This window comes from Bos indicus x Bos taurus, chromosome 25 (genome assembly GCF_003369695.1).
Source record: "Bos indicus x Bos taurus breed Angus x Brahman F1 hybrid chromosome 25, Bos_hybrid_MaternalHap_v2.0, whole genome shotgun sequence".
Lineage (NCBI taxonomy): Eukaryota > Metazoa > Chordata > Mammalia > Artiodactyla > Bovidae > Bos > Bos indicus x Bos taurus.
Window position 1 is genome coordinate 21,702,600 of NC_040100.1, and position 21,435 is coordinate 21,724,034.

At 45.1% G+C, this 21,435-nt stretch overlaps 1 protein-coding gene across 1 annotated transcript in view; it reads left to right on the forward strand.

Annotated features, from left to right (window-relative positions):
- Positions 1-1,188: 1,188 nt before the first annotated feature.
- USP31 (ubiquitin specific peptidase 31) overlaps positions 1,189-21,435 on the forward strand; it is an 83,291-nt gene continuing 63,044 nt past the window's right edge. Inside the window, exon 1 of the mRNA XM_027528050.1 lies at positions 1,189-1,827. Within this exon, the coding sequence (XP_027383851.1) occupies positions 1,204-1,827 (624 nt within the window). The 5' untranslated portion in view covers positions 1,189-1,203. The remainder of the gene's footprint in view (positions 1,828-21,435) is intronic.

The following is a 21,435-nucleotide window of genomic DNA, read 5'->3' on the forward strand; positions in this document are numbered from 1 at the left end:
TTCTCTCCAACACTGAGTTAAGTCACTTAAAGTAGTAATGGTCAATATGATGATTGAAACGCCAAAATTCTTTACTCACTGATATGCCCTTCTGATATTTGTGTCTGTGACCTTTTGTTTAGAGGTCAAGTCTAGGGGCTTTGGAACATACTTGGGTTTGAAATGGGTTAAGACTCTACCAAACTCAAAGGGGACAACAGAGGATGAGATGGTTGGATGGCAACACCATCCAACCAATGGACATGAATTTGAGCAACTTCGGGAGATAATGAAGGACAGGGAAGTCTGGTCCCTTTTGCAGTCCATGGGGTCACATAGAGTCAGGCACGACTTACTGACTGAACAACAACAACAATCTCAAAGCAACTGAATGGAAGATTGAAGGAGATACTGCACTGCTTAGCACAATGCTTGTAACAGCAGCTACTCTCAGCACCCACTAATAAGAGAGCAAGCAGAAACCGTGTTAGCTTCACACGTCGTACTCCCAGTGTCTAGCATGGTGCCTGGCATATAGAGTTCAACGGGGTCTGGGAAGAAAGGTAAGTGGCGCCGTAAGACATGCCTGCCGAAAGGTGTTAGGCTCTGCGATGGCGTTCGAGGGGCATGCAGACGGTCGGGGTCCCTCGGGAGCCGGGCGGGGCTGGCTTGCCCAGGATCCGTCAGGACCATGTCCATCAGCTCTTTCAGGATCTAGTTAAGAAGCGGCATTCTCATCCATCCACTTTCCCAAGGCCTTCACCATCACAGCAGCCAAGACCGAGACCCGCCCCGAGGGTCCACCACGCTGCGCGAGCCGAGCGCTCCCCGGCGGCGCCTGGACCTTGCCCACACTAGACATGGCCTCTCTCGGGCTTCATGCAGAAGGACCGCGCCCGGAGCCGCCAGTCATTGCATTTGACTGAGGAGGCAGCTCCGTTCCCTCAGTCAACATGGCGGCCGCAGCGGCTTCAGCGCAGGGCGGGCAGCCCTGGAGGCGGGTCACGTGAGCGACCCAGCTGGGCGGATCTCGCGCGCACCCGCCCGCCCCGCCGGCCGCGGCTGGCTAGCTGGCTCGCTGGCTTGCTCGGCGGCGCTCTGAGGTGTGTGGGGCATCAAGTCCCCCGGCCCGGTGAGGCGCGGCGCGGCGGGATGCGGCGGCGGCCGTGGCGGGGCCGCGGGCCGGGCGGGCGGGCGCGGTGATGAGCGTCGGCGGCCACCGCCATGTCCAAGGTAACGGCGCCCGGGCCCGGGCCGCCGGCGGCGGCGGCGGGCGGGAAGGAGAAGCGCTCCTTCAGCAAGCGGCTGTTCCGGAGCGGCCGCGCGGGCGGCAGCGGCGGCGCCGGGGGCCCCGGGCCGGCCGCGCCCTCCTCGCCCTCGTCGGCGCGCTCGGTGGGCAGCTTCATGAGCCGCGTCCTCAAGACGCTGTCCACGCTTTCGCACCTTAGCTCCGAGGGCGCCGCCCCGGACCGCGGTGGCCTCCGCAGCTGCTTCCCGCCCGGGCCGGCCGCCGCGCCCACGCCGCCGCCGCCGTGCCCGCCGCCTCCCGCCTCGCCCGCTCCGCCCGCCTGCGCCGCGGAGCCGGTGCCCGGGGTGGCGGGGCTCCGGAACCACGGCAACACGTGCTTCATGAACGCCACGCTGCAGTGTCTCAGCAACACGGAGCTCTTCGCCGAGTACCTGGCGCTCGGCCAGTACCGGGCGGGGCGGCCCGAGCCCTCGCCTGACCCCGAGCAGCCCGCGGGCCGCGGCGAGCAGGGCCAGGGCGAGGTCACCGAGCAGCTGGCGCACCTGGTGCGGGCCCTCTGGACCTTGGAGTACACCCCGCAGCACAGCCGCGACTTCAAGGTGAGCCCTTGGGCAGCCGCCCGCTCAGGGCTTCCTTCCCCGCTTCCGTCGCGGCCGAAGGACTGATGCTCTGGGTGCCTAAAGAAAGAGGAGTGGGCGCGAGTCCGGGCATATGGTGCGGATTGCAAGGAGAGCCGTTCACTCATTGATTCATCGCGCATTTAAGGGCTTGCTGCGTGCGGTGGGCCCAGGGGAAGGATGGAACAATGGGCAAGACCGTCCGGTTTCCTGGAAATTTATATTCTTGGGGATGGGAATGTTGAGCTTGGGTTCAGATAGATCCTTGTTTTGCCACTACAAGCGGTTGACCTCGGGCAGGTTTCTCAGCCTCTCTGGGCCACAGTTTTCTGCTCTGGTACTTACTTCATAGATGGTTGTGAGCGGCTTACAAGTTGGTATGTTGGGTTGTGAGCTGCTTACAAGTTGGTTTGTTGGGTTGAACCCTATGAAGTTACCCATTGTTGACCGTTCTGTCTTACAGATTGGCAGTTTTATAGGCTTCAACCTGGTACGTAAAGTGTTTCCATTGTGTGTAGTACTATGAGTGCTGCCATTATTATTTTTATTATTAAAAAGTTTTATTATTAATAAGTTAACGAGGTAATGTCAGATAGTGGTTTGAAGGAGGTACAAGCTGGCGATGTGACTCATGTGCTGGCGGGGTACATTACATGGGAAGGGGAAAGGATTAGGGCGACTTCTAGGAGGAAGTGACTTTCTGAGACTTGAGTAACCACAGGGAGAGCCCTCCTTGAGGAGCTCCGGGGAGAGCCGTTCCCAGGAATAAGGAAAGTGCGGACGTCCTGAGATGGGAAAGAACTTGGTGCACTTGATCGAGAGGGTAGCTTTGGGATGGGCGCACTTTTTCTGTAAAGGGCTACATAGCAAGTGTTTTAGGCTCTGCTGGTCAAAATGCAAAATCAGGGATAGGAGGTAGTTACTTATATAACAACAGAAAACACATTTCTACTCTTTTTTTTTTTTTTTAACTGCCTAAAATAAAAAAACATGATAATTGAATACAGTATTTTGTGATACAGCTCTACCAAGGAAAAGAATGGGACTTTTTTTTTTTTTTTTTTCCGGAGAGGACAATGATTAGCTTAATTGGAGTTCAAAATTAATGTTCCCTGTCATCAAATTGATTGCAAATATTCATCTCTACAAACTATTCTTCGCTCGTGGGCTGTACAGAAACAGGCAGTGGGCTCGATGTGGCCCTTGGATCTTTTGGGTGTGTGAGAGCCGAGAGCAGAGTGAGTGGAGGGCTGGGGCCAGATGGTGTAGGATCATTTAGGCTGTAATAGGAAATGGATTCTTATTCTAAGCAAAAGGGAAAGATGATTTGGGATTGTTGGGATGATTTGGGATTCAGGTGAGAAACGGATGTAAATAGAAGGAAAGCACACAGTAAGAAAGTTAATTCTTTTTCTGTTCTCTTTCTTTTTTGATCATGCCAAAGAGAAAGTCTCAGCTTGGTGATAGCACGTCTTTAACAGTTCTTGCTCACTCCCCCATCCTTTTTTTTTTTTAAATAACAGAACAAGCTTCCAGTTTAAAGACTTGAGTAGGCAACAGTAGCTAGAATTGAATATGTTTTCATTGGATTTGTTTTACATTTGTCTTCTATTTGTGGCAGATGGTACTGGCTTTCCGTTGGTGCTATGAAGTTTCTTTCTAAAATACATCTATTTAAGCAAATGATTTGATTAAAATATAAAAGGGTCAGCTATCTAAGGAATCAGCTCTTGGTTGAGGACCTACTTTCTTGCTTTGGAACAACATTCTCCTCCTCTTTTAATACATTTTACTTACATTTTATTTATGTTTCTCTACCCTGTTTTACTTAAAAAAAAGTGGTCGCTATTTGATCTTGGAAATTTGAATGGAAATACTTGACAGGGATAGGGACTGGAAAAAAAAGAGATTCATGTCAGAGATCTCAAAATAAGAAAATAGGAGGGAACGCCAGCCCACCAGCTACTATCAGTCTTTTTCTTTTTGCATGTGCCTGAAAGTAGCCACAGCAGTTGCCAACTTTGCAAGGTCATGGCCCAGTGTCTTAAATTTGGTTTTCTATTCCAAAATGTGAAAATCAACTTATACAGCGTTTTTGTATGTGAACATTTTCATTGCTTTTTAAGAGGTTGTGTTCACTTTTTTATCCATTAAGAAGCGATCACAGAAATGGGTCAATAATTCTGGAAAAGTATGCTTTGGCAAAGTTGAACAGATTCTTAGAGACCCTATTTTAAAAAAATGTAATCTTCTGAGCCCGTAGTAGATTTCACTTTGCATGCATTCATTCAGTGAGTTAGGAATGCGTTTAGCCTAGAAAGAGCGAACCCCAATGAGGGTTCCTTAAGCAGTGTGTGCTGTGCTTAGTTGCTCAGTTGTATCTGGCTCTTTGCTACCCCATGGACTACAGCCTGCCAGGCTTCCTTGTCTATCAGCACCTCCCGGAGCTTGCACAAACTCATGTGTCCATGGGGATTCTCCAGACAAGAATACTAGAGTGGGTTGCCATGCCCACGTCTAGGGTATCTTCCCAACCCAGGGATTGAACCCAGGTCTCCCGCATTACAGGCGAATTCTTGACCGTCTGAGTCACCAGGCAAGCCCAAGAATACTGGAGTGGTTAGCCTATCCCTTCTCCAGGGGATCTTCCCGACCTAGAAATCGAACCAGGGTCTCCTGCATTGCAGGCAGATTCTTAACCAATTGAGCTACCAGGGAAGCCCTTGCCTTACGCAATAAAGATGCTGAATTAGCTCACCTGTGAAAAGTCTAGAGCTAGGTGGTTCTCAGGTGGTGCAGTGACTTTATGGGCCCACTTAGAACCCAGACCGCTTCTGTGTTTCCATTCTGTTGTTCTTACTGGCTGTTTTTCCTTAATGTTTGTCACCTCAGGGCATTCTACCCAGGCAAGGCAGGAAGTCATTAGGGAAATAAAAGTTCCTCCAGAAGCCCCCTCCACAGGCTTCTGCTGACATCTCATTAACTATAATCATGTTGCTTGACTGCCCCTGGCTGCCATGGAGGCAGGAAGGTGGAATGTGATTTTCCTGGCTTAATAGAAGAGAGGAGTAAAGGAGGGGGTTTTCTCTTAGGCGGCCTACCAAAGTGCCTCACCTGCCTCATGCCAGGCACTCTCACTTGCGGAAGACTCTGCACCTGTGAAAAACAAAGACCGTGGAACAGGAAGCCAGTGGATGCTGACATACCAGTCACCACGCCCCCCTCACCTGTTGGTGGCAGACATCGCTGTTTGAGGCCGATTCGTTTCTCTCGAACTCACATTCAGAATCCTGCTGAATTCTGGGTTCCAGGCAGCCACTACCAGTTGACAGAGGAGATAAAAAACAATTTACCATCTTGAGATAATTTGCCTTGCGAGCGCAAAAAAAAATGCTTAATATGTCTTTGAATGTATTTTTGTTGACTTACGATTTCAAGTTACTAACAATTTTGTTTGTAAGATTTTCAATTAGGAGTCTAACTACATTGATTTCAGCCTTAGGAGCTTGCCAGGAAAACAGATTTTTGGTTTTGGGTAAGCTGGATGGTTGTTAAGGTTGGATTTTCATTTTCCAGAATGAAAGAAGTTGAGTGGTCCAATCTTGGTAAGCTTTAAGAAACTTCTCTAGCAGCCACTTATATCTTTTTCTCTTTTTGCGCAGACATTTTTCTCCTGCTCTTACAGTAGTGGTTCTCAGCCAGGGCACTTCTGCCTCCCCTGTCCCCCCAGTCCTGGGGACATTTGGTGATGTCTGGAGACCCATACTTGGGTGTCACAGCTGGGGTGGGGCTGCTGCTGGCAACTAATGGGGTGATTCCAGGTTTGGGGCTGTCATACAACATGGGTTTCCCAGGTGGCTCAGTGGTAAAGAATCCACCTGCCAGTGCAGGAGACACGAGAGACACAGGTTCAATCCATGGGTCAGAAGGAGCCCCTGGAGTAGGAAGCAGCAACCACTCCAGTATTCTTGCTTGAAAAATTCTGTGGATAGAGGAGTCTGGCAGGCTACAGTCCTGGTGCTGCTGCTGCTAAGTCACGTCAGTCGTGTCCGACTCTGTGCGACCCCAGAGACGGCAGCCCATCAGGCTCCCCCGTCCCTGGGGTTCTCCAGGCAAGAACACTGGAGTGGGTTGCCATTTCCTTTTCCAATTCATGAAAGTGAAAAGTGAAAGTGAAGTCGCTCAGTCGTGTCCCACCCTCAGCGACCCCATGGACTTCAGCCTTCCAGGCTCCTCCATCCATGGGATTCTCCAGGCAAGAGTACTGGAGTGGGGTGCCATTGCCTTCTCCTGGGCTACAGTCCATGGGATGGCAAAAAGTTAGACATGAATGAGCACACACAAACACACACATCATACAACATGTAGGACAGTATCCCTCAAAAAGGATTATCCAGCCCCACATGTTAATAGTGCTGAGGTTAAGAAACTGTTGGAGAAGTATTTTGAATTTCCTTAGTGCAAGTTTTCCTTCCTTTCCCAGCCTTTAATGTTGTCTTGTTACTTTTTCTTCTCTGTTTGCTGCAGCTCTAGAGTAAAAGTTAGACTTTACTGGCAGGATCCTTGGATCACTGTCTTCTTAGTAAAACTGTGAGGGTAAGTAAATCATTTTGAAACTTGAGTGCTCAGTGTTCTAAGAGAAAATAAGTGTATTGTCCTAACTTTCATAGGATGCTCACTTGGGTGTTCCAGGTTTGTACAGATGCTCTCTGATTTCTAGTACTCACTGCCCTTTTGCAGTAAGTGAAAGGCGGATGGTCATCTTTCAAGTAACAAAGATAGGTTTTATAGCAGCAGTTTTCAAATTGTGCTTCCAAAGAACAACTGGAACAGAGTGATCTACTGATAAAAGAACTATGGGGGACTCCTTCCAAATCTGCTGTAAAACAAAAAGTAATTGATGAATCGAATTTTCTCTCCTACATTTTTCCCCTTGAACTTTGGTGCCTGGTAGTGCTTATTTATTAGTGAGAGTTCTTGGGTTACAAAGGGAGTATATGTGTATAAATGGTTGCAAATGGAGTGTATGTGTATAAATGAGTAGTGGCAGACAAGCTAGCCATCAGGCTTCACTGGCTCAGATTCACAACTTACTTTGTCACAGACTTATACTAGGGAGCTCTGGTTTTATGTACAGACCTATGGTGAAAGTTTTCCTGGTTGTATGGAGTGGTTTAGTACCTTGACATCTCACAGTGGTTCCTAAGAAGTAATCTGACTTCAGGGTGTCCCTCAAATTGATTTGAAAAGTAGGAAACAAAATGAAATTGTGTTGATCACCTTCCGATTTATGTCAGTATTAAATAGAAAGACTGTCTCTTCCTGGCCTGTTTCCTTGTCTGTCAAACGCGGTCACCTCTGTTTATGAATTCCAAAGCTTTGAAGGAGAAAGGCACTGAGATTGTCATCAAATTGTAGACTTGGAAGAAGACTCGGGTGAGGTGTGAGGGATCCTCAGCCTTTCTGGGTGAGGAGACTGAGGCTCACCTGCTGGCTAGAGGCTGGGGGAGAGTTCTGACTGCGAGTTTATCACCACCCGCCACCCCCCATGCCGGTCGGAGCTCTGGTTCTGTGTCTCTTTATCAGCACAGCCACTGAAACAACAGGTCTCAACGTAAAATGTACCAACAGGCCGGGTGGACATGCTGAAACATGTAGCATTTTTTCCCTCTAAGCTTGCAGTGCCAAATCGTAGTGAAAATAAGGTCAGCTGCAGCTAGCTGTATGCATGTGCTCTTGCTCCTGAGGCTTCGGTACTTTTGGAAGTCTTCCTTAAAAAATTGGCCTCTCAGACCATTTAAATGCATATAACAGACACATCTTCTGGTGGATGGGCTCGCAGTCCCCATAGAGTCCTGCAGCTTACTTTCCTCTATGTCCCTATCCTGGACTTGAAATTATATCACAGATAGCATAGCTTTTATTGTCTTTTGTTAATAACATCCAGCTCCTTGTTATTCTTTTTAACAGTTGTATAGATGCCCTGGTGGCTCAGATGGTAAAAAATCTGCCTGCAGTGCGGGAGACCTGAGTTCAATCCCTGGGTCAGGAAGATCCCCTGGAGGAGGGCACAGCAATCCACTCCAGTGTTCTTGCCTGGAGAATTCCATGGACAGAGGAGCCTGGCCCGCTGTAGCGGGTCCATGGGCTTGAAAAGAGCCGGACATAACTTCATGGCTGGCACACACAATGGAAGCCCACTCATGTGTTTTGGTTGTATAGTTTTTAGCCAGTCTAGCCAGTCCTTCACCATGGATCTAGTCTCCCTTTCTAAGGAGTAAGTCTTGGCTGTGGTGTTGCTGAGACAGAGGAAACGTGCGTTTACACCGATGATGGCCCTCTCCAGACTGCCCAGTCAAAGCCTGTGCAGGACAAGACTGACCCATCCATGCTACATGCTAGGGCCTCGCCCCTGACATATGCTTCCTCTTACAAGTGGCTGCCCTATTCATTAATTTTCAAACTTACTTTCTTTCACGTGGGTCAGGCTTGTTCTCTGGGTATGCCTATTCTCCACGCTTCTTCAGCATGTGGCTCTCTCTCCAGTACATGCCCAGCTGATGTGTGCAGCTTCATGAGAAAGTGCAAGGAAAGCGTAAAGACGACTAGTTGGGGAACAGAGATACACAGGGCAGCTGTGGAATTTGCTGACTTACACCATGTTTACTGAGCAGTTATTGTGTACAAAGGGACTGGTTTAGGGGAGGGGTTGGGAATAGAGGATTAAGTGTGAGGATTCTGGGACAGAGTTCTAGCCATCAGAGACCTTACCAGTATTATAGGGAAATTTTTAAAAAATTGTATTGACTGGTAAAGTTTGTGGGGCGGTTCAGAGAATGGTGAAATTGTGGTGAGCAGAAGTGTAAGTAGAAGATTCATTCATTCATTGCCGGCTGTTAAGCTTCTGCGAATGTATGAATGTATGGAGCTCCTAACTCATGTCACATGCTGCGCTAGTCATTGGGTACACGTGCATGTTCTGTTGTGTCTGACTCTCTGCGACTCCATGGACTGGAGCCAGGCTCCTCTGTCCATGTGATTATCCAGGCAAGAGTACTGTTGTGGGTTGCTGTTTCTTTCTTCAGGGGATCTTTCTGACCCAGGGATGGAACCCTCATATCCTGCATTAGCAGGCAGATTCTATACCACTGAGCCACCTGGGAGCCCCAGTCATTGGGTATATAGGGGTAAACCAAACAGCGTAGTAATGTAAAAAAGGGTGCCGGATCCCATGGTCCATTCCTTCCTGAAACTATTATTGTTACAGAGGAGGCAGATGTATTCATCAGCACACACTGGTAAATGTGAAATTTAAAATTTATTAGAGGACTTCCCTGGTGGTTCAGTGGTTCAGAGTCCGCCTGCCAGTGCAGAGGATACAAGTTTGATCCCTGTTCCAGGAAGATCCTACGTGCAGCGGAGCAACTATGCCTGTGCACCGTGTCTGTTGAGTCTCCTCTGGAGCCTGGGAACTGCAGGTCCAGAAACCTGTGTGCTCTAGAGCCTGTGCTCTGCAGCAGGAGAGGCACCCCAGTGAGTGCATCTAGAGAGCAACCCCTGCTCACTGCAGCTAGAGAGAGCTCTCACACAGCAGCGTAGACCAAGCACAACCAAAAATAAATACAAAAGTAAAATAATTAGAGCTAAGAAGATAAAGCTAAGGTGTATGAGAGAGAGTAATGACCAGGTAGGGAGATTAAAATGTATTCAAAAGGCCCTGCAGGGGCAGGGCTGGGGGTACATTTGAAAGTCTTGACAGGCCTTTTTCATGGCTTAGAGAGCTGGGTGGGGCATCTGATAGATGAAGCTGGAAAAGGGGGCTGGGTGTGCAGAGGTGGGGCCTATAGGACCCCCTTGTAGGGCAAGAGGAAAGGATTAGGTTTGATTCTAAGAGCAGTGGGGAGCTGTTGCAGATTTTAAGCAGAGTTCTGGCATGATCTTGAAATGTAAAGTGATCACGTTCTGAGTCTGAATAGTTAACACAGACTGGAAGCAGGGAGGCCAGTTAGGAGGCTTTGCGAAGGTAAAGCTACCTACCGGTGGGGCATAGGATGGAGAACCAGGTGGAGTTGAGATGTATCTGGAGGTAGACTCGACGGGACTTGCTAAAGGATTGATTCCAGGGAAGGCGCTGAGGCAGAGGGGAGCAGTCAGGGTAAGTCCCTGGTATTTGTTTTGAGCAGCAGGGTGATTACTGGTGCTGTGCACTTACTTGAGGAGCAGCAGCTCTGGAGTTCAGTTTCAGATGGGTTAAATAGGACACTCGAGAGGTGTCTAGTTGGCAGGTGGATAAGGGAGTCTGGTGTTCAGAAGATCGGGGCTGGCTAGAGATAAAGATTTGGGACTCATTGGTCTGTAGGTGATATTTAAAACTGTGGGAAGTAGCTTAGAAATGGGATTTGAAGATAAATAAAGCTTGGTCCATTAAAGGAGAGAGAGATGCCATTTCAGACTGTTGGGGAATAATCTGAGTAAAGGCACAGCGTCTGGGGTAAGGAGGCCCTGGGCTCTCTGCTGCAGGGGCCTGGGGTTTGGAGCGGTTTTCCCAGCCTTGGCCCTGTTGACATACCTGGCATTATTGGCTGGGTGAGTCTTTGCTGTGGGGGCTGTCCTGGTGTTGCAGGATGCTGAGCAGCGTACCGGTCCTCTCCCCACTAGGCGCAGGTAGTACTCTCCTGCCCCCACCCCAGTCGTGACAATCTAAACTGTCTCCAGACTTTGCCAGATGTCCCCTGGGGGGCAAAATTGCCCCTGGTTGAGAACCACTGATTGGGTGACAAGGGGAATTAACTGTAGATGGCTGAGGAGGTGAAAGGGGAGAGATTAGGTGTGGCCATGAAAGCCTGCCACAACTATTTAGCCTTGAGGCAGTAGTCAGCAGTGATTCAGTGGAGGCTTCTTGAGCTGGGCAGACTCTGGTTTGATGGAAAAAGAGGTTTCAGAAAAATGGGTCTGATGGTGAGCAAAATTGAATACAATGGAGGAGAAGGTAAGGGTTTGGAGAAGGCAGTCACAGAAGCCACGTGAGGTGGAGGAAAGGGTGAATCCAGAGACATTTTGGAGGATGTCGTGACATCATTAAGGAGACTCCATTAGGGCTTCCGTGGTGGCTCAAATGGTAAAGAATCCACCTGCAGTGCAGGAGACCTGGGTTTGATCCCTGGGTCCAGAAGATCCCCTGGAGAAGGGACTGGCTGCCCTCTCCAGTATTCTTGCCTAGAGAATGCCATGGACAGAGGAGCCTGGCAGGCTGCATTTCTTTAAAATACAGAGTGTGACACGACTGAGCGATTAACACCAGCTAAGAGATGGAGAGGCAAAGGAAACACCAGGGTCAGACCTGGGTGATGGAGACAGTAAGGGGAGCGCTGGCAGAGATGGAGCAGTCCAAAAAGGGGCACTGAGGGCAGAGAAGATCATGACTGTAATTTGAACATGTGGGGTTGGGGTCATGGGATATCGAAGAAGGAATCTTGATAGCTTGAATTCAGCTGCATAGAGGTGATAACTAAAGCCAGGAGTATTGAGTGTGTAGTCAGAAGCCCACAGCCAGCCCCTTGGGGGAAACTAAAAATAAGGGGATAGGAGGAGGGAAGGACTTGTTGGACTTGTTAAAGGGGCAGAGAGATAGGCGGAAAACCAAGAAAGCTGAGTCATGAAGCTTGTCTTATTTTGGTTGACTTCCTGCTCTTAGCCCTGAATACAGCTCTGTACGGAGCTGCAGAAACATCAGTTTATATCCATTAAGAGTCAAATTCAGGTTGAAGTATTGTAGACATAATTCATTAAGCCTGCAGATTTATTGAGCACATTGCTTGGGCTGGTCCTGTGTTGGGAGGCACCGGGCTGTACGAGGATGAGTGAGATGGTCCATGCCTGTAGGGAATTCTGGGTCTAGAAGGGAAGGCAGGGGTAAAGAATCAATTGCAGTAGGTTTGGATGAGTGTTGTGATAGAGGTGTATACAGAAGTGCCGTGCAAACCTAAAAGGGGAATCTGAGAGTGGTGGGGGACTGAAGACATGCCCCCTGGGCTGAGTCTGGAAGGATTTGGTAGGAATCCACTTGGTGGATAAAGGGAGAGGTGGGAAAGGCCTGTTGGAAACAGGGTGGAAAACCCATCATGTTCAAAGACTTAGAACCTCAAACAACTTGGTTTATTCAAAAAATTTCAAGGTCTAGTGTGGTTGGAGCAGAAGGGTAGGGTGGTGGATGGGTGGGGAGCAGGTCACTGAGTAATGCTTTAGGCAAGGTTAGATCTCTGACCTTGATGTAGTTTGGTTCTCTACATGTTCCCAGGGACAGAACTTGAACTTCAACTCAGGGCAGTGTGATGATAACATTCATGTTCTCACTCTACTTACTGAACACATTGCCTTGAAGTGCCATCAGTCTACATTTTTGTACTTGTCTACATTTTGTACTTGTCTACGTATATGGTACACATTTTACGTAGCTTCTGGCCAAGCTGCTTTGGATTATGATTTTTTTTTTTTCATGCAATCTATAAAACTTTTCCCCATGTTTCTAAATTGTAGTCGTTACACTGTTTAAAGTTTAATGATACATACGGTGTCATACTGCTAAGTAATAATTTAATCATCCAGTCCTCTTTTATTGGGCAATTTGCCCTGTGAAAATGAAAGTTACTCAGCTGTGTCTGACTGTTTTCAACCCCCTTTTTGAGAAACTGTAAAACTGTTTCCCGCGGTGACCACACCTTTGTACATCGCCACCAGCAAAGCATGAAGGTTCCAATTTCTCCACATCCTTGCCAACACTTGCTGTTTTCCATTTTTTTTCAAATAACCATGTTATGCGTGTGTGAAGTGTTACCTAATTGTTGTTTTTATTTGCATTTCTCTATGACCTAAATCAAATCCCTTGTGACTACAGTGGAAGTGAGAAATAGATTGAAGGGACTAAATCTGATAGAGTACCTGATGAACTATGGATGGAGGTTCATGACATTGTACAGGAGACAGGGATCAAGACCATCCCCATGGAAAAGAAATGCAAAAAAGCTGTCTGAGGAGGCCTTACAAATAGCTGCGAAAAGAAGAAAAGAAGAGAAGCAAAAAGCAAAGGAGAAAAGGAAAGATATAAACATCTGAATGCAGAGTTCCAAAGAATAGCAAGGAGAGATAAAAAAGCCTTCCTCAGCGATGAATGCAAAGAAATAGAGGAAAACAACAGAACAGGAAAGACTAGAGATCTCTTCAAGAAAATTAGAGCTACCAAGGGAACATTTCATGCAAAGATGGGCTCGATAAAGGACAGAAATGGTATGGACCTAACAGAAGCAGAAGATATTAAGAAGAGGTGGCAAGAATACACAGAAGAACTGTACAAAAAAGATCTTCACGATCAAGATAATCACAGTGGTGTGATCACTCACCTAGAGCCAGACATCCTGGAATGTGAAGTCAAGTGGCCCTTAGAAAGCATCGCTACGAACAAAGCTAGTGGAGGTGATGGAATTCCAGTTGAGCTATTTCAAATCCTGAAAGATGATGCTGTGAAAGTGCTGCACTCAATATGCCAGCAAGTTTGGAAAACTCAGCAGTGGCCACAGGACTGGAAAAGGTCAGTTTTCATTCCAATCCCAAAGAAAGGCAATGCCAAAGAATGCTCAAACTACCACACAGTTGACTCATCTCACACGCTAGTAAGGTAATGCTCAAAATTCTCCAAGTCAGGCTTCAGCAACACATGAACCGTGAACTTCCTGATGTTCAACCGCATTTTAGAAAAGGCAGAGGAACCAGAGATCAAATTGCCAACATCTGCTGGATCATAGAAAAAGCAAGAGAGTTCCAGAAAAACATCTATTTCTGCTTTATTGACTATGCCAAAGCCTTTGACTTTCCACAATAAACTGTGGAAAATTCTGTAAGAGATGGGAATACCAGACCACCTGACCTGCCTCTTGAGAAACCTATATAGGTCAGGAAGCAACAGTTAGAACTGGACATGGAACAACAGACTTTTTCCAAATAGGAAAAGGAGTACGTCAGGGCTGTATATTGTCACCCTGCTTATTTAACTTACATGCAGAGTACATCATGAGAAACGCTGGACTGGAAGAAGCACAAGCTGGAACCAGGATTGCTGGGAGAAATATCAGTAACCTCATATATGCAGATGACACCACCCTTATGGCAGAAAGTGAAGAGGAACTAAAAAGCCTCTTGATGAAAGTGAAAGAGGAGAGTGAAAAGGTTGGCTTAAAGCTCAACATTCAGAAAATGAAGATCATGGCATCCGGTCCCATCACTTCATGGGAAGTAGATGGGGAAACAGTGGAAGCAGTGTCAGACTTTATTTTTTTGGACTCCAAAATCACTGCAGATGGTGACTGCAGCCATGAAATTAAAAGATGCTTACTCCTTGGAAGGAAAGTTATGACCAACCTGAAGTGAAGTGAAGTCGCTCAGTGGACCCCTTGGACTGTAGCCCACCAGGCTCCTCCGTCCATGGGATTTTTCAGGCAAGAATACTGGAGTGGGTTGCCATTTCCTTCTCCAACCTAGACAGCATATTAAAAAGTAAGTCTCTGACCTTACTTTGCCAACAAAGGTCCGTCTAGTCAAGGCTATGGTTTTTCCAGTGGTCATGTATGGATGTGAGAGTTGGACTGTGAAGAAAGCTGAGCGCCGAAGAATTGATGCTTTTGAAGTGTGGTGTTGGAGAAGACTCCTGAGAGTTCCTTGGACTGCAGGGAGATCCAACCAGTCCATGCTAAAGGAGATCAGTCCTGGGTGTTCATTGGAAAGACTGATGCTAAAGCTGAAACTCCCAATACTTTGTCCACCTCACATGAAGAGTTGGCTCATTGGAAAAGACCCTGCTGCTGGGAGGGATTGCAGGCAGGAGGAGAAGGGGACGACAGAGGATGAGATGGCTGGATGCCATCACCAACTTGATGGACTTGAGTTTGGGTGAACTCCGGGAGTTGGTGATGGACAGGGAGGCCTGGCGTGCTGTGATTCATGGGGTTGCAAAGAGTCGGACATGACTGAGCAACTGAACTGAAGTGAACTGAACTGAATGACTAAGGATCATTAGTCATTAATGACTTAACTATTGACTTGGATTATCTTATCAAGTGCTTCTTGGCATTTGTATATCTTCTTTGGAGAAGTGTCTGTCCAAGGACTTTCCTCATTTTTAAACTGGATTGTTGTTATTGTTGAGTTGTAGGAGTTCTTTATATATTATGGATGTTAATCCCTCATGATATATGATTAGCAAGTATTTTCTCCCATTCTGTGGGTTGTTTCACTCTCTTAATAACTGTCCCTTGGTGTACAAAGTTTTTAATTGTGATGAAGTCCAGTTCATCTTTGTTTTTTCTTTTGTTACCTTTGCTTTTGGCATCGTATCCAAGTAATCATTGCCAAATTTAATGTCATGAAGTTTTCCCTGTTTTCTACTAAAAATTGTATATTTTAGCTCTTATATTTAGACCTTTGACGCATTTTGAATTAACCTTTGTATATGGTGTAAGGTTCTTTTGTCTGTGGGTATTTAGTTTTCCCAGCACCATTGTTGGAAGGACTACTGTTTTTTCTTTGTTGAATGGTCTTGGGGCCCTTGTGAAAAACCAGTTGTATAGATGAGGGTTTATTTCTGGGCTCTCTGTTCTGTCCCATCCATCTGTATATCTGTCTTTGTTTCCTATCAGTTTTTCAGCACACTGTTTTCTTTACTGCAGCTGTGTAGTAGGTTTTGAAATCAGAAGTTTGAGTCCTTCAGATTTGTTCTTCTTTTTCAAGATTGTTTTGGCTTTGGAGTCCCTGAAGATTCCATATGAACTTCAGAATAGGCTTTTATTTTTGCAGAAAATGGCAGTGGGATTGTTATAGGGATTGCACTGAAGTCTGTAGGTTGCTTTGTGTAGAATCAGTATCACAACACTATTCTTTCAATCCATGAACTGCAGTGTCTTTTATAAATATGTTGTCTTTAATTTTTGTCACTTAAGGTTTACAGTTTTCAATGTATAAGTTTTTCACATCCTTGGTTAAATTTATTCCTAATTATTTTATCCTTTTTGATGTTGTTATATACTTGAAACTGTTTTCATAGTTTCCTTTTTGGATTGTTCATTGCTAGTGTATAGAAATGGAACTAATTTTTTTTTAATGTTGATATTATATCCTGCACTTTGCTGAATTCATCTATTAGCTGTCTCAGTCTTCTGTGAATCCTCAGGATTTTCTACATATAAGATCATTTTCTTTGCAAACAGAATTTTATCTTTCTCTCTAGTTAGGATACCTTTTATATATATATATTTTTTTTAAATAAAGCTTAGTTGATTTACTTTAGTTTCTGGTGTACAGCAAAGTGGTTGTTACATATATATGTTCTTTTTCATTTCCTTTTCATTATAGTTTACTATAAGATATTGAATATAGTTCTCTGTGCTATACAATAGGATCTTGTTATTTATCTGTTTGTAACTGCCAATCCCAGGCTCTTAATTTATTCCCCCTTCCACTTTCTTGCCTAGTTGTTCTGGCTAGAAATTCCAATATTCTATTTAATAGAGGTGGTGAAAATGGGCATCCTTGTCTTGTTTCTTCATCTCAGGGGAAAGGCTTTCAGTGTTTCACAATTGAGTGTGACGTTAGCTGTGCACTTTTTAGATACTGGTTTTATCACATTAAGTTTTCTTCTTAGTTTGAGTGTCTTTGTCATGGGAGAGTGTTGAGTTTTGTCATGTGCTGTCTCTGAATCAATTGAGATGATTGTGTGGTAGTTTTCTTTCATTCTATTGATGTGGCATTTTGAAGTGAAGTGAAGTTGCTCAGTAGTGTCCATGGAATTCTCCAGGCCAGAATACTGGAGTGGGTAGCCTTTCCCTTCTCCAGGAGATCTTCCCAACCCAGGGATCGAACCCAGGTCTCCCACATTGCAGGCGGATTCTTTATTAGCTGAGCCATAAGGAAAGCCCAAGAATACTGGAGTGGGTAGCCTATGCCTTCTCCAGAGGATCTTCCTGACCCAGGAATTGAACCGGGGTCTCCTGCATTGCAGGTGGATTCTTTACCAACTGAGCTATTGATGTGGTGTATTACATTGACTGATTTTCGTATGTTGAACCCCCCTCATTCCAGAAATAAATCCTACTTGATGGTCATGGTGCCCCTTGGGATTTTGAAGGTTCTTTTGGGAAACTTTATAATAGCTCTTTATAGAATAGTGTAATGTGTGTAAGGCAACACCTTCATAAACCTTGAGACATTTGATACAGACACTTCTCTCAGTCTATTGCTCTTTTAGTTTTGTTACTTTTGTATATTACAGAAGGTTTTAATGTTTTTGAACCTGTCCTTTTTCCTTATTGTTTTTGTTACTATATAGCTGAAAAGTTACGCTTTCATACAGGATAATTTTTCTATTTTATTTTTTGTTTTTTCCATTATGTTCTGAAATATTTCTCTTCCAGTAGTTTGGGGTTTGGTTTAGTTTAGTGCATGTGGAAAGTGGGGATTTATTTTCAGGTTTGAGATTTCCCATCTTATATAGTGTAGTGAGTGGTTGAGAACCTGGACTGAGGAGCCAGAGAGCCTGTGTTTCAGTCATGGCTGCACCACTTACTAGCTACGGGACCTCGAGCACTTAACTCTGGGCTTAGTTTCCTCATTTGTTAAATGTGGATAAGAATATATCTACCTCATTTTAAAAAAAAAAAAAAAACAAGAGAAAAACTTGGCCGAGGGCCTGACATGTCGTCAATGCTAGTGAGTGTTAACTGGTATTGTTACCCCAACCTTATTATCACCCTGCTTATTTATAGAAGTCTTCTCCGTATTTAGAGTTTTATGGTCTATTTTTGAATTCTGTATTCTGTTTCATCAGTACTTTTATTGGTACCACATGGCATTGTTGTTGCTTGTTCTTTTCATGCTATTCTTTTTTCCCTCCCACTGTGGAACATTTATTTTTGTTCTGCAATAATAGACATGATTAAAACCAGTGCAGAGAAGTACTGAGTTTATTGGGTAAGAAGTGTTATCTTGCTCTTTACAAGTTCTCCAGAAAGATTTTTGAATCATTTTTGTCAAGTTTCAGAAACTAATCCTGTGTGAATTTTAGGGTAAAGTATCTACATTAATTTGGGGGAAAAAACCGTTTTTGCTGGATGTCTGCCTGTCACTGATAAAATCCACAACTTTAAACAAAACAAACTAATAATAATGTTACAGTAAGAAAACCTGGCTGACTGATAACTGAGGGAGAAATTGAAATAGTTATTAAAAGAACTGCCTGTTCCCCCAGAAGATAACAGAATTGGATGAATTTAGTCATACATTCTTCCAAGGATCAGATAATCCTCATATTGCATAACTGTCAAAAGGGTAGAAAAATTTCCTCTCAGAGGCAAGAGGATTCTGTTTCCTAAACCTGTTCATGTCTGTCTCCTCCACGCCACTGCGAGACCCTCTAGGGCAGCGAGTCTGTCTTGCCCAGCACCTCTTGGAGGTGCTTGGTTAATCTGAACTGAAAGCGCCTCAGCAAGGAAGGACAGCTTGCAGACCCGCCTCAGCTGTAAACATCGAGGTGCCGGTGATGGGTCATTTCTGTTGTACACAGATGGGCCAGACCTCTGAGGACTGTGAGTTAACACTTAGGCTTTAGGCCTTGAGAGAGAAGGGGAGAAATTGGAGAAGGGGGTGGTATACCTCAGTATACAGAATTTTTTGAGCAAGTTGTCTGAAAACGGAATGAACTGCCTCATCTCAGTGTATTTTTATTATTGGACAGGTTTCACCAGAGGCCCAGGTGGTCTTGTAAGGGAGAGTTACATACCCCATAATAGACTGGGTTGCATTCAGTTTATTTCTCATTCCTTGTCTCCTGCTCCTTTCCTCTAACTTTTGAACATATTAAAAAAATGCACATTAAAGCAGAGTTGACAGTGTTTGGCAGCTTAACATGAAGGGTAGAGAGATGGAGAGATGAAGATAAAGTGGATGATTTGTAAGTGCGCCTTAGGACGGTGCTTTTCAAGACTGAAAGCCCAGTGGAAAACCATTCTGCAGGTGGATGGGTAAGTTCAGTTTTAGACAGTTCACATAGTATTGGAGTTTCAGCTTCAGCATCAGTGAGCATAAGAGCCCTAGGAAGTCTCGTGTGGTGGTTTTACATTTGTTGAATGTCTGTCATCTATCAGGCGGGGACATAAATTGAATCACCTTAAGTTTTCAGTGACCCATGTAGAAAGGCGCTGATGTGGTCTGAATTGGAAATCTCTCTGAAATTGATACAGATGTAATACTGCAGATGCTTGTCCCGAGCTAGCTGTTTTCTGTCTTCCTTGGTGGGGTGTAGAGTGTTGCGGTTGCCTCTGCCACTTCTGTTTTGTTATTGGTGTGTGGTTCGGTGGATTCTTCCTGTGGCCATCTGTGCGCTCGTCACAGTGCGGGGCTGCTGAATGGGACAGTGAGCTCTGTGCCCTTCTCCACAGCTGTTTCCTATAGTGAAGACTGGAAAACAATGACCTCATGATTTCCACAAAAAAACCTTTTATATATAGTCATGGAAAAGAAACCATTCAAAACGGAGTAATTTAAAGTTCTGTCCTCTGTAGCTTTTTCCTTCAAAATGATTCTTGTTTGTTCTGCTAATTAGTTGTTCATTGGCTGTTCCTCAAATGACCTTTTATGTTTCACAAACAATGTTTGTAGTGGAGCACATCGGGATATCTTGTTTTTTTGTTTGATTGTGATCTTTCTCTGTTTAGAAACCATTGTTTTATGCCACGAATTGTGGCAGTTCCTAGAGGAACTGGCCAGTCACCCGACATCTGTTGCTTCTTCCCTCCAGTTGTTGAGCTTGGATGGTAGCAAGCAGTGTGTCCACAAACAAACAGTTCACGCTTCAGAAGACTGCGTAGGACTGGTCAGGAAATGCCCTTATTGCTATTCCATTTAAAACATTAGGATACAGGGCTTCAGTGCTAGTAAGTAGCAGAGCCAGGACTCAAGTCTTGGGTGGTTTTTATGAAGTTAAAGGAAAAGATGTAAAGTAAGTATTGTAAGTATTCCAGAAGTAGAAGGTGCTCATTCCAAGTCTGTGGACACCCAAATTACCCTTTCCCATTTCTAAAGTCTGTCCTGTTGACAGTTTTTATTGCTGCCAGATTAATCTTTAAGGTTATCTTTAATTACATTATTTCTGTTTTCAAAAGTTGCCTTTAGTTTTTCTTTTGTATACAAAATGTATAAGTTTCTTAGCTTTGCATTTAAACTTTTTTTCACCAGCCCAAGGTGAGAGAAGTACAAAATTTTCCAGGAAAAAGGCATACCAGGCGCATAAAAAAATTTGTTATAAAGTTTCTAATGCTTACTTTGAATTCTGCACCTGTCTGTGGACCACACTTTGAAGAGCACTGCTGTGCAGCTTCTCAGGGTCTGATTTTGTTTGTTTATTCCTTTAGTTTCAGTGAAAATATAGTCTATGCTTTTCATGTAAAACGGTAGTTAGATCTAGAGGCTTATTTTTTTCTGGTAAAGCTAGTTTCTGAAAAGTGTTATGTTAATTTTGACTTTAAGAGCAAGGCAAAGCTGTCTGGTTCTCAGGAATTTAAGAAACTGAGCCTCACAAAACCAAAAAAAAAATAAATAAAAAGAGAAAAAAGAAAAATGTTGCTCAGTAGACATGCAGTTATGTTATCAGCTCCATCAGGAAGCCTGTCCTATCTGGTTGTGTCCCTCTCAAAGTTAGCAGTCACTGATGGTTGGTCCTTGGTCCATTCGTTCATTAAGGGTTGAAAAATGGCGGTTTTAATTTTAACATGTCTCTGGAATACTTCTGTAGAGACTCTTGCCCTTGTCAGTGGTTTGGTTACTTCAAAGTAACTTTTGAGAAGAAAGACAAGATAAATATTTGGTGGGTTTCCCCCCTTATTTTCTAGTTTTCAAAATAATTAGTGGGTTTTTTGTTGTTGTAACTGTGTGGAGTTAGATACATGTTTGAAAGGTGTGTATAGTCAAAGCTATGGTTTTTCCAGTAGTCATGTACAGATGTGAGAGTTAGACCATAAAGAAAGCTGAGTGCCAGAAGAATTGATGCTTTTGAACTGTGGTGTTGGAGACTCTTGAGAGTCCCTTGGATGGCAAGGAGATGAAACTAGTCCATCCTAAAGGAGATCAGTCCTGAATATTCATTGGAAGGACTGATATTGAAGCTGAAGCTCCAATACTTCCGATGAGGTGGCCCAAGTATTGGAGTTTCAGCTTTAGCATCAGTCCTTCCAAAGAACACCCAGGACTGATCTCCTTTAGGATGGACTGGTTGGATCTCCTTGTAGTCCAAGGGACTCTCAAGAGTCTTCTCCAACACCACAGTTCGAAAGCATCAATTCTTCGGCCATCTGATGCGAAGGGCTGATTCATTGGAAAAGACTCTGAGGCTGGGAAAGACTGGCAGGAGGAGATGGGGACGACAGAGGATGAGATGGTTGGATGGCGTCACTGAGTCGATGGACATGAGTTTGAGCAAGCTCCAGGAGTTGTGGATGGATAGGGAAGCTGGAGTGCTGCAGTCCATGGGGGTCACAAAGAGTTGGATACAGCTGA